This window comes from Drosophila rhopaloa, unplaced genomic scaffold (genome assembly GCF_018152115.1).
Source record: "Drosophila rhopaloa isolate 14029-0021.01 unplaced genomic scaffold, ASM1815211v1 contig_3, whole genome shotgun sequence".
Lineage (NCBI taxonomy): Eukaryota > Metazoa > Arthropoda > Insecta > Diptera > Drosophilidae > Drosophila > Drosophila rhopaloa.
Genome location: NW_025335123.1, coordinates 1,935,162 through 1,950,029, shown reverse-complemented (window position 1 = coordinate 1,950,029; position 14,868 = coordinate 1,935,162). Strand labels below are relative to the sequence as shown.

Sequence of the window (14,868 nt, the reverse complement as noted above, 5' to 3'; positions counted from 1 at the left end):
AATTAATAAAAGCTTTTCATCTTTAAATTCAATGGGCGATTATTTATGTTTCTCTATATATTTCATTTGAATGAAAAACAAAAAAAATTATCATATTACTGGAGAATGTAGTCACTACATACATATATCGAACATTATCGTTATGATTAAATAGATGTACGTAATGATTAAAATATTTGTTGTTTTTTTTTTTAGCAACCCTGCACTTTTAAGCACAAGCATTTTGGGATTCGGATTCTGTTTTTTTGTAAGGGTTTATCCTTTGTATGTCATTATCCATGGTTGACTCTTTATTGTGACCGATTGACGATTCAAATATTTGATAAAATATTTAATCATCGCATATTTGGGTGCATTCGATTAGACGATCCTTTTATGTTAGTTATTTTCTTTTTTCACATTTCGCTCGCGAACAAGCAAAAAGTCAAATGTAAAACGTACTCAATGAGTTAGAGAGTACGTTATTTTTCATCCGGAAATGTATGCTCCAGTGTCTAAAAACGTCGACGTCCCCATGGGACATTATTTCCTCCGCCATTATTTCCGCGTTGATTTCCGCCTTGGTTCATATTGTTTACCCCAAATTCAAAAGCGAAGGAGTCCTATTCAAGCAATGAAATACAATTGTTCAATTGAGAGAAAATGTAATTTATATTTAAGTCCACATCTGATTAAATATATGTGACTGTGCCCCACCATGCCCAAGGTAAAATATATAACCGCATATCCCCAAGACGCATGAAAACATTCCCACCTTCTGATTGGTATATAAAAGACCATTTTACTTCGTTTAAAAAGACTTCAATATTACGATTTCCAAAACATAAATAAATATCCTACAAAAATAGTGCCCCCAATCAAGTCCTAAATGCATCCCAATTTACACACATCTGTGAGAAAAACAGGGTGGCTGATGAAAGCAGCTACCAAAAAAAAAAAAATAGTAACGTAATCATGTTACACGTAGAGAATTCGTTTAAAAATATGTAACAGGTAGAAGAAATCGTTTATGACCCTATGAAATATATATATTCTTGATCAAGCCTCAAAAACCAAAAGTGCTAGAAAGTTGGTAGTATATAGCATGCAGATGAGATTCTGAAGACATGGAAGCAAAATGTATCTTCACACAAAAAAAAGGTCCAAATCGAACAGTCAGTTCAGAAGTTATAAAGAACTTCATTTTGCTGTGGTTGCTGCTGCCACACAAAACAATCATTGAGATTATCTACTCACAAGGCAAACAGCAAACAGTCGTTGTAGAAATTGCACATAGAAAATATTTCTTCGTAAAATTTAAGTGTTTTCCGAACTTAGCTGACTGGCCGATTCTCTTGGAATTTAGCAAAAGGTGTTTTGAATCAAAAGACGAAAACAAGCTTAAATGTGCCTTACCAGGCCCATCATAATCAAAACGGCAACGTAAACAAAACAAATATTCGAATATAGAATTTTTCCACCCTGCAAATAATTAAAGGTACGGAATATGCTCCAATTTGTGTCACAGTGTGGTGTTTAGTTGCAACACGAGGCATTGTCGAACTTAAATTCTTTAAGGAAGGTAACCACTTTAGAATTTCGACATTTTTTTGGACTGTGTAGGGGGATAGACACCTTTTTTTTAACTAGTTTGGTCTCAACAAACCCTCAGCCCAGCATTGTTTTTCAGAATTGCGACAAAATGTTTCCAAAAAGCTGATTTTGATGAATCCATTGCGTTAGCCACCAACTGCTTCGCCAGTTTCGACATTTAAGACACATTTGTGGCTTTCCTTTATATTTAAAACTTGATTTTATATAGCCAAGATTCCAACAATCTTTAGAAAGAATCCAATCCCCTGTTGTCGATTCTGGCGTTATTTTCGAAAGAGAACGGTCTTTCCACGGCTACCCGATCCACGAGTATAAGATCTTTATCCTCCCAATAATTTTGATATATTTTTTAAGCTGTCCAGTACGACTGGTTTGGTTATTCTTGCCCAGAGCTGCCACCTAGTCACATAAGGGTTTATCTTTTATGTGTGGAGGAGAAAATAAAACTCGATCTATCTGTTTACATTTATCCGCACTTTTCGGAAATTGTACTCCAACGATAGGACGAGAACACGCCCCTTAAATTAGCTATTCAAGTTATTTATTGTAGCAATATTCATCAGCCCCCCTGTATTTGAAAGAGAGACGGCTAACCCCTGCTGTTTTTAAAGTAATGTGCACTTCTCAGAAGAAATGGTTAGGTATGCATTCCCGGTTTCAGAATTTGATTTACAGAAGTAGATGCAAATGAAATTTGTTATCCTGGTGTAACTCAGTTCATCAGAAAAAATAAACTTTTGTATACCGTTAATGAAAATTTCTCCCACATTTGATTATTTGACTTCATCCCCATTTCCTATGCAAGGAAAAAAAATCGTATATGTGTCGGAAACAGACCTGAAGAATCGTTAGAGAGAAACTCTATTGTTTATGAATTATGTATTCGGTTATACTTTTATGAGAGCGGTAGACAGAAACTCTACCACAGATCTGGTAATCAAATATTTCGTGAAGAAGTAGTTACGACTTGAACATACCTGTGTATTGGGTCCTCCAGGACCAGAATTGTTTCCAATCATGGTGGAGTTGTTATTGTTATTGCCTATTGTGAAAGTTTTAAATTTCAGCGGGATCAAGGGAATAATGACATTTGTAATCTAACCTCTAAAAACTTCAAATGGTGAATTGCTGTTTCCCCCGAAGTTGTCAAAGCTAGAGTTGTTGCCGCCTCCACCGCTAATAAATCCTTCCTGCTGATCTAGCAAAGAATGAAGCTGCTGTGCCTGCATAAACAGGTTCTTCTTCTCCTGCCGACGGAGAATGTCCTCTTCCTGACGAAGCATGACGTTCTGCATCTCGCCCTGATGACGACGCATTGTTTCTTCCTCGCGCTTGCGCATCTCCTCGGCCTGCTTCTCGCGCATCTCCCATTCCAATTTCTTACGCTCGTTGTCCACTTCGCGCTTTCTCAACTCTGGAACAAAAAAGCATATGCAAATATTAGATAAGAAGAGATTGACTTGCGATCGTCACCTAGACGCCATCATCAACTGTTTAGGCAGAGCCGATGTATACACATTGGTAATGGTGTTACCATCTTATAATATAAAACTATGTAATATGCAACTAATTATTCAACGTAATTACATTCCCATCCATAATAAACCTAACTTTAGGATAAGAGTATGCAAAGAGTTTCAACATTCAAGTTGCTTAAGATTGATCACCCGCTTCATTGAAGACAAAATGAATTCATTAGTGTCTCTTTCAGGAAAATATCTTCTTGATCTTAAGAGACTGTACGCCGCAATGTACTGAATAAATAAATAAATTAAATACTGCGTATCGGATGTTTGTCTCTTCGACGATACAACTTTGTTTATCCTCAACTACCCAGATGATCCCCTACCAGAGAAAAGAAAGATACGCCAATTCCTGGAACCAATCGTGTTTGGTCCGTAAACATTTTTTTAAGCGATCAAAGCAAAGCAGTTCTAGAAATTGTCTCTGCAGATATTATGGCAGAAAATACACTATTATTATGTGGAGATAGTAAATCTCTGATTTGCAAAGTATTAATTCTTCTGCTGGAAAGCAAGCAACTAAATTTGTTCAAATAATATGTACTGTTTAGAATTTTTCTATACTTGACTTTTTTTTTAAAGACGATGTTAGATGGTGTCCCGATAGATAATTTGCCTCGATAATGTTGGGCTTTGTTAAAATCAAGTTTTAAAAGGCATAAATTATATGTGTACCTAAAGCCATTTTAACAATGATATTGATTTAACGTTGCAATCGCCTTAAATGTGAAATGTTAATATGGCTTTAGCTCACCGAAAGTCCGATTTATTCTTGACATACTAACCTTGACGCAAAAGTTCAGTTTCTTGCTCATTGCGAGTGTACTCCATCTGAGCCTCCAGTTTTTCCTCCTCCATTTTAAGCTCTCGCTTAAGAGCGTCCTGCTTGCTTTTGAACAGATTATGCAGCTGCTTCCAGCGCGAACCGTACTCGTGTTCAAAGGAGCTAAGATCGGCAAAACGCGGACCAATGCTTCGCTCCTGGTTAAAGTCCGGCATCTTCTTGTTAAACGCCTTCTCCGGCAGCCCGTCATTGTCGTCATTCACTTCCATCGGGTCCACCAGACACGGACGCAGAGAAGCCGTCAGGAAGAAGCATTTCTCATTGCACAGCCGCAGACAGGCGCTGGCGGACGACTTCTTGGCAAACTCAACTATGCCTTCGCCTGTATGCTTGCCACGATCGTCGACGGTGATGCTGGCCCTCTCGAGGGGACCGAATATTTCGAAGGACTTATACAGCAGCTCGTTCGACACGAACGGGGTGAGATTGCTCACGCGCAAAATGGTAGCGTTGGGTGCAAAACGAACGCGCAACTGGCGCCCCTTTCGCATCGAGCCATCTAGGGCGCGTTTGGCCTTCTCGGCGTTAGGATGGTAGTCGACCTTTAGGAATGTGAAGTTCTTCTCGAGGTTTGAGAATATCTCGCTGATCTCTCCATACGGCTTGAACATTTCGCGCAGCTCATCGTCTGTGATGTCTCCGGTGAGGTTGCCCACGTACAGGCGGTTTCGTCCAGAGAATTTCGTCTCGGTCGGCACATCAACCGGTTCCAGTTCAAACGTGGGTCCAGCTATGCTCCGCAACCGTTGGGCAATGAAGAAGTCTTCCCCGCCACGCGGACCACCGCCTCCGCCGCCACCCATGTTGGAGCTGTTCATACCTCCTGGACCTCCCGAGCGTGGACCCCGGTTTCTGTTGTCGCGCTGCTGATATTGTTGCTGCTGCTGGTGCTGGTGCTGGAGTGCTCCGCCACCACCGCCAACATTTCCACCTTGGTTGTAGCCAACGCCACGACCCCTGAATCCTTGATTATTTCCCGGACCTCCTTGATTTCCATGACCCTGACCCTGTCCTTGGTCTTGATTTGAGCCTTTATTAGCATTCTGTTTCGGTTGGTTTTGGCTTGCAGTTTCAGATTCGTTGTTCTTTGCAGGTACAATGATAACGTCCGGTGTTTTTGGTTTTTCATTATTGGGCTTTTGCTATATGTGTATTATACATTTTAATCAGTACAAAAAATTGATATGTAAGCCACATCTGCAGTACTGCCGATCCAGTTAAACCCACATGGATGCGTCCAAGAACTTGGCATTTTTTGACGTTCTAGTTCACATTTTGCATGGGTACACATTGATCCAATGACTGAATCGGCGCTACAGACGGACCATTTAAATATAGATATACACTTTCCCCTTTTTCCCCTAAAATCAAAGTAACAGTCTTTTAACACAATACAAAAAATAAGCTACTTCTTGAGAGATATAGGATCTCTCTTGTAAGGCTGTATGTAACAAAAAACTGAAGAAAGAGTTTTCAAACACAATACTTTGTACAAACAAATCCATAATCATTAAACCCTATTAAAGCAAACTATTTATGCTGCTTACTTATTTTTTGAAACATGTTAATATGGCTGAATCAATAGAGTTACAAAATTAGTTTCTGAAAAACATTACCATAATGACAATTTTGCAATGTTTTGTTTTCAGAAGTACCAACTGATATTGAGTCCCTCAAATAATATTTAGCATGTTAAATCTTTAAAAAAAAAATGTCAACTTCATTTTAAAAACACCTATTTTGACTCAAACTAAAAAATTAGTCATTTAAACATCAACGAGCTTAGATAATCAATTAACGAAGATGAATAATATAAAACGTGTCAGCTTTGATTGTTCTTATTGCCATAGAATGCTCCTAAAATAAATGCAATTTAGTTATTTCTTTATACATTTTTTTTCATTTTAAGCTTGTTTTTAATAGGTTCCAGAAGGTTAACAAAGTTCTGTTTCTTTCACTGGATTAGTATTTTAGTCAGGAAAATTGATTTATTTGGAAGCTAAATTAAAAACTCAGGAAAAACCATAAATGCAAAATTAACCAAAACAAGACATTAAATCCATAATCTCCCGCCTTTTCTGGCCAGCTTTTTCAATAAAAGTGCCGGCAATTTAAAAAAGATGGACGGACCGATGGGCCGAAAATTCAGTATTAATTTGAAATGGATGTTTTTTTGGTCAAAAAAAAAAGATACAAAACCGAGACTACTTCCCTAATTTATAGGATTGGAGAAGGCTTCTAGTTAATTTAATTAATAGTTTTAAGTTGTTTTTGTTCTTTTCGGAGAAAAAGCCGTATTTTTGTTGTCGATTATTAGAACCCTAAACAATCTCGAGGGATCTTTTTCGAAAAATTATTTTTAATACAAAACATTTTTTTCTTGCAAAAAATTGTTTTTGTTTTTAATAATCATATGTGTATATACATATATACATTTAAATGGCACTAAAACTCATCGCTATGATGAGGTAGAACGTTTGCAGTACCCTTTTATTTTGTTTTGAAATGTTAGAATTTTTAAAAGCTGTAGGAGCTACGAGAAACGCAGTTAAAATTGTAAGCAGTAGTGCAGGTAACAGGTCCATCGACTAGATATCGAAAAATAATATCGAAATTAACTTTCTTCCACGGATTCTTAATATCTATAGTCCTGAACTGGAATCCATCCAAATCAAACACGTCTGCTTTCTTAACACAACAACGAGAAGACGCGACTCCGAACCAAACCATTGTAATAGAAACAACAAAAAGCTGATATCGAGACTCGACATATTAAAGTTCAATATTTGAACGTTCATAGGTCAACGAAATTCTTAGTTAGCTTAAAATGAATATAGGCATTTCCGTCAAGAGGTCAATCAAGCCAAAATTTGAATTATAACATATTTTGTTATGGTTTCGACAAAGAAATCAAAGAAACTTAACGGAAGTTATATATATAAATGAATTGTGCCACCAAATGTTGTATAAATATATATACACCCTTGCAGAGGGTACTATTTCAGTCAAACGTTTGCAAATCAGAAAAGAGACGTTTTCGACTATATAAAGTATATACATATAATATTCAAGATATGCATCACAAAGAGAGTAGAACAATTTAGTCCCTCAATTTTAAAGTTATTCGGATAAAACTTTACAGGTACGGATTGGGCCGGATCTACAGACTATATTATATAGCTTCCATTGAAACAATTGGGAATATAAATGAAAATGATTATATCTGCGTTGTTTTTTATATATACGAATATATATAACCGATTTTTAAACAATTTCTGAATATCGGCTTTAATTTTTTAAAAACCCTTCGACTATATCATTAAACTGCAATAGGAACGATAAAAAAAATTTATCGGAAAATCGACATAGCTTTATTACATGGAAGTTTTATTTATAAAAACTTCTGTTGCTTTAAATTTTTTTACACTAAGAGTTCAAACTTTGTCTGGAAATGCCCATATGTAAATTGATTAGATCAGTCCAGTTTCAAATGATTTATACTTTTTGAAAGAAATGCATATATTTACTAGTATGCTTTAATACACTGTTTATCAACTGGTTGAAATATAATCGTAACGAATTATTACAAAAATGTAATAAGAAAATTTAAAATTTCGACCAATAATGTGAGGTGGAAACCGTACAGAATGTACATACATACGTATGTATGTATGTATACATACGCAAATGCATTTTTAAGAGGATTTTACTGTTAATATTGTATGTATTCGGTAATTTATGTACATATGCCTGCATAAAGTGGGAATCGGGTAATGGTAACACATGTACATACATAAATAATTTTGCAACAGTAATCGGTCAAAGCAGTGTATGTATAGCATTGTACAAAAGTATAATGCGCACACTATCAGGGGCGTCCCGTTTGTATTATTAATAGGTGTATTTATGCGCAGCTGTACCCCAAAATCGTGCAAAGTTCAGAGCAATTGAACAACAATCTACCCAATCTGACACATCTACTAATTAAACTTACATTTACATTAACATTAGTTGCGCCTGGAAAATTCGTCCGGTTTTGATTTCCTCCGCGGTTGCGATTGCGGTTGGCAGCGAAACCACCCTTATTTCCAAAGTTCTTGTTTTGATTTTGATTGGGGCCACCACCACCACCCGTCACACCACCATTCTGGGTGTTTGGCCCAAATCGAGGCTTCTTTTCGGCCGGACTTCCATCAGAAGTATCATTTTGCTTTTGAGCATTATGCTTGCCAATGTTTTTGTTGGGTGGATTAACCCGTTGCTGGCGTTGTTGCAACGGAGTGGTGTTATTAGAATTGTCTAGTTTAACCGCACTCTCCATTTTTAAAATATGAATTTTTAATTAGACAAACAAGACTTTTTTGTTCAAACAACCGTCCTCCAAATCAAACTTGTATTAGATGATGTGAAAAAACATTTATGTTACACATCGATGATTTTAAATCATCGGTGATATCGATATTTGGCAGGCATCATTGCTGTTTTTTATTTTTCTAATAGCCTATTTCCACAGAACACCATATGGGAATAGTTTGAAAAAGCCGATATACCCTAACGCGAGTTTTCTATCGTTATCGGAGTTAACGCAATCACGCTGAACCACCGTTTTATACTAGGCTGTAGAAAAACAGCTGTTCATTGTTTTGATTTTTAAATAGGAGCTAAATAAATCTGGGGAATTATAGTAAAGCTAACAAAACGAGCCTATTACCATTATTATTGGAAGGTCAGCCTTGGAAACGGTTAATTGTATAATGTAATAGGATTATTTTCCCGAAATGTATCCAATATGCTATGGGTCTTCGAATGGCCGTACATTTTTAATTAAATCGTTGATCGTTACGAAGGTCTCAAGAGGTCAAAATCTTATAAAAATGATCTAAAAAGGCCCTCTTGGAAGAATGGGCAAATATTCCAAAAGATACCACAGATAAGTTGATTTCTTCGATGCAAACTCGATTAAAGGATGTCATCAAACAAAAGGGAGCCCGCACAAAGTATAACGTTATTTAATAGTCAATATATTTACATGAAGTTCCTTGCTCGAAATAAGCTTTGACACAAGTCAGTATTTTTAGTTATTCTTAGTTTTAAGTGAAGTTTAAAAATAATGAAGTGCCTTAATAAATGCCAAAATACTACTACTAAGTTTACGTCTGCACGAAATAAGCTGTGAGCTACTACATAACTGATTTCATAAAAATATGCTTTCACATTTTGCGAAGGTGTATTAGAATATTTTCAAAAACGTATTTTTTTAGTTTGGGTTAGGTGACATTTTAGGAAACAGCGAAAAAATAAAGAAAGAAAATTCTTCACCTCCGGTTGTATTGATTTTATTAAATCCCAATTCCTGAAATGGCAAATAACTGAGTATATGCGTATAAGTTCAGAAACAGCAAATCTTGCACATCTAATGAGATACGCACAACTGCGGTCAAAGCAATAACACCAAAAAGTTAGTTTTAAGTATTTTTTGGACAACTGTATGGCATCAAGTGAAAATGAGCGAGATGCAAGACTTGCTGGCAAATAAATATTGTTTCAACTTCTACATGGAGAGTAAGCGAGATGCAAGTCTTGCTGTTTTAAGCACAAACGCATATACATACTTCGAGATACATTCATTTTTAAGATTTAAGAAAAGCCAGATTTAATTTTATATAAATCGGACAGCTTATTTCGTGCACACTTTTACTTAAATTTTTAAGTTAAAAAGTCAATTGAAGATATTAACAAAATAGAGGTAAAATTATATATTTGGCTCGGATTGTATGGTTTGAATTTTGTATACAGACACGTCGATATTATAATGTTTGTGTTTTAAAAAAGCCTTGTCATTAGGTGAAACATCCTTGATTTGAAGGCAATCTGAAAAAATAGATAATTATAAAACTTCAACCATTTATGTCCCCATTTTTATTATATGTATGTACCTATTTCAACACATCCTTTTATAAACCATTTCATACATCCTTCAATCGGAAGATACAAAAGTTTTCTCCGGAAAAACTCAAATATGCTAAGAGTTGCAAAGGTTAGCACCTTAAGCTTTAAAGATTGTAATATTAAAATCACGTAATATTTGGGCAATGTGTAAACTTACAGCAGCAAAAACAATATAGTAGACAAGGGTAGTTGGAAACAAGAACAAAATGGCCGAGAAAAATATTGTTGCAAGATATAACTGCCGATTCATATAATTATGCGACTCTATGCGACCTGAAAGTAACACAATTTTAGAAATGAAAGTAATCCTTGTATCACCATAAGAATTAAACTTGCCTTTTAAAATATTGTAACGGTTGCCTCGAACTACTTGCCATAGTACTGACAGCCCTTTTCTTTCCACATTGTAGAGCCTGTTAAAATTAATGTTGATTTATAAGAAATTTATTTAATATATTTTCTAAATGATATGGTTACTTACACTTTGGTATAAATGTAAAAGCAATGAGAATGTAGCCCAATTATGGATATTAAATCCACTAGGAGCGCTATCTGGAATGTAAGACCCAAACAACCAAACACTCCAATCGCCAAAAAGACTTGTCGTACTAAAGGTTCGATAAAATCTATAAAAGTAAACAAATTATTAGTTGGAACAAAAAAAACGTTTATCAAGAAAGGTAAAATTGCTTCTTTCACCGACCAATAACAATAAAAAAGTATATGTATACATACATAATCGTATGTATTAACAACTTATAAATAGAAATAACATATTACCAACATTATATTGGAAGCACAATCGCCCAACACAAAAAACTCCCAAAACATTTTATAAAATAAATATATACAAAAAATTAAATGACAATTAACCACAAATAAACTTCTACTAAACTAAAAATATCGCAACTAAATAAATTAACTGACGAGCTGAATGGCCTCGAGTAGTTTTAATTATAGAATAGCATATATATTCTTGGTTATCTGCTTGACCAATTTCTTCTTTCTTTTGCAGTCATAAACTTATTATTATTTTTAATATATAATTTATTAGTTTGGATGTAAATTGATATGCTTGTTCTTATAATGATAATATCCTCCAAATGAGTGGTTAATTTTGATTAATGCTTACCCAAAAACGTTGACCACAACTCAATGTGATATTTAAAGCAGTCGAGAAAGAAATTATTTAAATGTATATTTAGCTTGAGACCAATAGGACTTCCTTCTAATACCTTTAGTAGGCTGTATAATTCGTCAATAACGTACTGACAAAATGGTAAATGTAACGTAACAAGTGACAACGTTAAGTGACAGACTTACGTGCGATATAGGTATAAGAAAATCTCCCGGCTGTGTCGCTAATGAAAAAAGTATTAGCATCACTATCATTCCCATTATTCTATCAAGTGCAATGTTAGCCTGGCGAGTTCTGCCAAGATAAGCAAAATAGTATATTTACAAACATTTAGTATCGATTAAATGAATATGGTTTTTTTTCCTTTTATTACCGATTATCACAGGTTGTTTGCCATTCCTTAAAGTGTTTGTAGATAGTCGTATGAATCATTATGATATTGACGAACGCATTTTCTACAATATATCTAAACATTGTAATTGGAGCGTCGGCAATGAGAGTTAGCAGATATAGGACACGCTTTTTTTTAGTATTAGTTGGCCCATGAGTATCAACTGTGGGCTGTGTCAATCTGGATAGCTCCAAGAAGTCGCAATCATTGCTCTCATTATATGCTTTAGGTCGGTTATTTACAGACTCCCCGCCAACCAACAAATTCCGTATAATTTGTTTATCATAGAGAATTAGTTTAATGTGTTTTAGATATTCTGGGGTAATCCCAATGTAAACCAGCGTTATATTAGCTTGACTGCTATTGTACGTAAAACACAGCCGCATATTGAATTTAAGATATTGATTTTGATCTGCATTGAAGTCCCCATTCAGGATAGAACCCAAGAATCGCGTATTGTCCGCTACATGGTTTATGGTTTTTTCACGAAATTCTAAATCTGAAGCTTCAAGGACGTAATACACTACGACATTATCTTCATTTATTTGCACATGGCCGTACAAATTTGTGAGTTTCTTAAGGTAATAGTAGTTGAATGGTAAATATATCTTAATGCTCATAGTAGTCTTAATGACAAAAACACCGGCCGTTTACGAGCAAAACAAAACAATCTGTGCATGACTGAGAAGGTGCGCAATTGCGCATGACGTCACAGTCGTTATTATCTTGCAAGAGCAATAAACGTTGTAATATTTGCATTTTTGAAATGCCAAGTTTTAGATCACTCTTGTGGTTTTTTTAAGTTATTTAAACAACTAGAATTGGATATTGCACCAAAATAAATTAGATCATGGGCTTTTTTCTTTAGCTACCTTACAAAGTGAAATCATGCCGATTAATCGTTGAACGATGTTTTTGAAAATGCAACTGTTCGATAAATCGGAGTACTCTATTCGTTCCATTCCATTGTTCTCCAGTTTTCACGTGTTCTGTTTTATATCGTTTCGCAGATATCTGCATTAATATACGCAATAAAGGGATACATTTTTCATCGGCATTTTATATAGTTAAAATTGTTGTCGTTTATAAAGATATTTATTTTATTTAAATATAACAATGGGATATGATGGTGAGTTAAATGAAGACTGAATACATGGCTCGCATTTAGATGCCCAAGTGTGCATAAATGGATGTATGCGTATACATACATACATACAAGCGTATTTTATTAAGTAAAGAAATGAAAAATGTGCAACCAGATTTGTTTGACAATGCAGAATTGCCTGCTTTGCAGAGTTTATTTTCGATTTATCACAGTTCAATTTCACTTAATGCACTCTGTTAACCGCTTGTAGTATTTGACCGGTTGTTTTTTTTTTACCCCGGCGGTTCACATACATGCATATCAATCTGTACACATGTATGTCTGTATGAATGTCTAACCATATTCGGATACTTTTCCCAGTAGTTTTATTCAACCCGGTGCATTTAACGAAATGATCGATCTTCAACAGCAAACAATTCGTTATTTGCAAAAAGGTGATGTTATCGCAAAGATGCAAGTAAGCGTTCGTTGAAAACATTTGAGTGTATGCGTGTGATATATATGTGAATGTACCAGAGTGTATGCTGAACGTCAAATGCAGTGATGCCTTCGGTTCTGATTAATTCGTAACATTTATTTATAATATCTATCCTTACAGATCGCGAACGTGACCGGGAGAGACGCCGCCATCGTTCCCGCTCCCGTGACCGCCATCGCGATCGCTCCAGGGACCGTCGCCATCATCGCAACTCTCGGCGCAAGCCGTCGCTCTACTGGGATGTGCCGCCGCCGGGATTCGAGCACATAACCCCAATGCAGTACAAAGCCATGCAGGCGTCCGGACAAATCCCGGCCAGCGTTGTGCCGGACACGCCCCAGACGGCGGTGCCAGTGGTCGGATCGACAATCACCCGACAGGCGCGTCGTCTGTACGTGGGCAACATTCCGTTTGGCGTCACCGAGGAGGAGATGATGGAGTTCTTTAACCAACAGATGCATTTAGTTGGCCTGGCACAAGCGGCCGGCAGTCCGGTGCTGGCCTGCCAGATAAATTTAGACAAAAACTTCGCTTTCCTTGAGTTCAGATCAATAGATGAAACCACCCAGGCGATGGCATTCGACGGCATCAATTTGAAGGGGCAGAGCTTGAAGATCAGGCGTCCGCATGATTATCAACCCATGCCAGGTATTACGGATACACCAGCAATTAAGCCCGCTGTTGGTAAGTCACTGCTTCAGTTTCCTAGTCAAAGCCAGCCATCTAACGCGCCCATTTCACAGTTTCGAGCGGAGTTATTTCGACAGTGGTTCCGGACTCCCCTCACAAAATCTTCATTGGAGGTCTGCCAAACTATTTAAATGACGATCAGGTTTGTAAAAAAGCATATATTGTTATTAACAAAATAAAATGACAACGTTTTCTTCAAGGTTAAGGAATTACTTTTGTCGTTTGGCAAGCTACGAGCATTTAACCTTGTTAAAGACGCTGCTACTGGATTAAGCAAAGGGTACGCATTCTGCGAATATGTGGATCTAAGTATCACTGATCAGGTAAGAAACGTACTCAATTGCATTGCAATTAAAGAAAAAAACAACATGGAAATACCGTAAAAATTACTTATAAATAAGTAAAATAAGAAAGATTCCCAGAAAGCGTTCAAGCGTTTTGCAGTGAAATAATTTTTGTTTTTGCTCAATTTTGATTAATATTTAGGAAAACTTTGTTCTAATGGTATTCTCTCTTTTTATTTATTTTATTATTGAAAGTCAATTGCTGGCTTGAATGGAATGCAGCTGGGTGACAAGAAACTGATTGTTCAACGTGCAAGCGTTGGCGCTAAGAATGCCCAGAACGCTGCCAACACCACTCAATCCGTAATGCTGCAAGTACCGGGTCTGTCAAACGTGGTAACTTCCGGACCACCGACAGAGGTGCTTTGCTTGCTCAACATGGTCACCCCTGATGAACTGCGGGACGAGGAGGAGTACGAGGATATATTGGAGGATATCAAGGAAGAGTGCACGAAGTACGGAGTCGTGCGAAGCGTGGAGATACCGCGTCCCATAGAAGGCGTGGAAGTCCCGGGATGTGGCAAAGTTTTTGTCGAATTTAACTCGGTTCTCGACTGTCAGAAGGCTCAGCAGGCACTTACTGGAAGAAAATTCAGCGATCGCGTTGTCGTTACATCATATTTCGACCCTGACAAATACCATAGACGCGAATTCTAAATACAAGTAAATCATATTTCTCACATTCACCGATTGTCCAATAAATATCACACAATAAAAGTAACAATTTACGATCTGACTACGAAAAAACATCAAATAGAAAGGGATAGACGCCTATATCTGCTGCCTTGTAGAGGACCTTGAGGACCAAATAAG

General features: G+C 36.5%; 3 protein-coding genes across 3 annotated transcripts; 1 reads left to right on the top strand and 2 right to left on the bottom strand.

The window, feature by feature from the left end:
• Positions 1-27: 27 nt before the first annotated feature.
• LOC108045761 (protein no-on-transient A) lies at positions 28-8,373 on the bottom strand. Its single transcript, XM_017125179.2, has 5 exons — positions 7,955-8,373; positions 3,902-5,102; positions 2,696-3,007; positions 2,571-2,635; positions 28-602 (listed from the first exon to the last, which is right to left on the bottom strand). Exons 1-5 carry the CDS (start codon positions 8,279-8,281, stop codon positions 495-497), a joined length of 2,013 nt encoding a protein of 670 aa, XP_016980668.2. The 5' UTR covers positions 8,282-8,373; the 3' UTR covers positions 28-494.
• Positions 8,374-9,701: 1,328 nt separating this feature from the next.
• LOC108045763 lies at positions 9,702-12,133 on the bottom strand. The gene is made up of 8 exons (XM_017125181.2): positions 11,421-12,133; positions 11,233-11,341; positions 11,042-11,177; positions 10,391-10,535; positions 10,246-10,322; positions 10,067-10,182; positions 9,897-10,011; positions 9,702-9,831 (listed from the first exon to the last, which is right to left on the bottom strand). The coding sequence occupies exons 1-8, from the start codon at positions 12,056-12,058 to the stop codon at positions 9,713-9,715; spliced, it is 1,455 nt and encodes a 484-aa protein (XP_016980670.2). The 5' UTR covers positions 12,059-12,133; the 3' UTR covers positions 9,702-9,712.
• A 266-nt stretch (positions 12,134-12,399) lies between these two features.
• LOC108045762 (splicing factor U2AF 50 kDa subunit) lies at positions 12,400-14,811 on the top strand. The gene is made up of 5 exons (XM_017125180.2): positions 12,400-12,567; positions 13,142-13,705; positions 13,765-13,853; positions 13,912-14,034; positions 14,251-14,811. The coding sequence occupies exons 1-5, from the start codon at positions 12,555-12,557 to the stop codon at positions 14,710-14,712; spliced, it is 1,251 nt and encodes a 416-aa protein (XP_016980669.1). The 5' UTR covers positions 12,400-12,554; the 3' UTR covers positions 14,713-14,811.
• Positions 14,812-14,868: the final 57 nt, after the last annotated feature.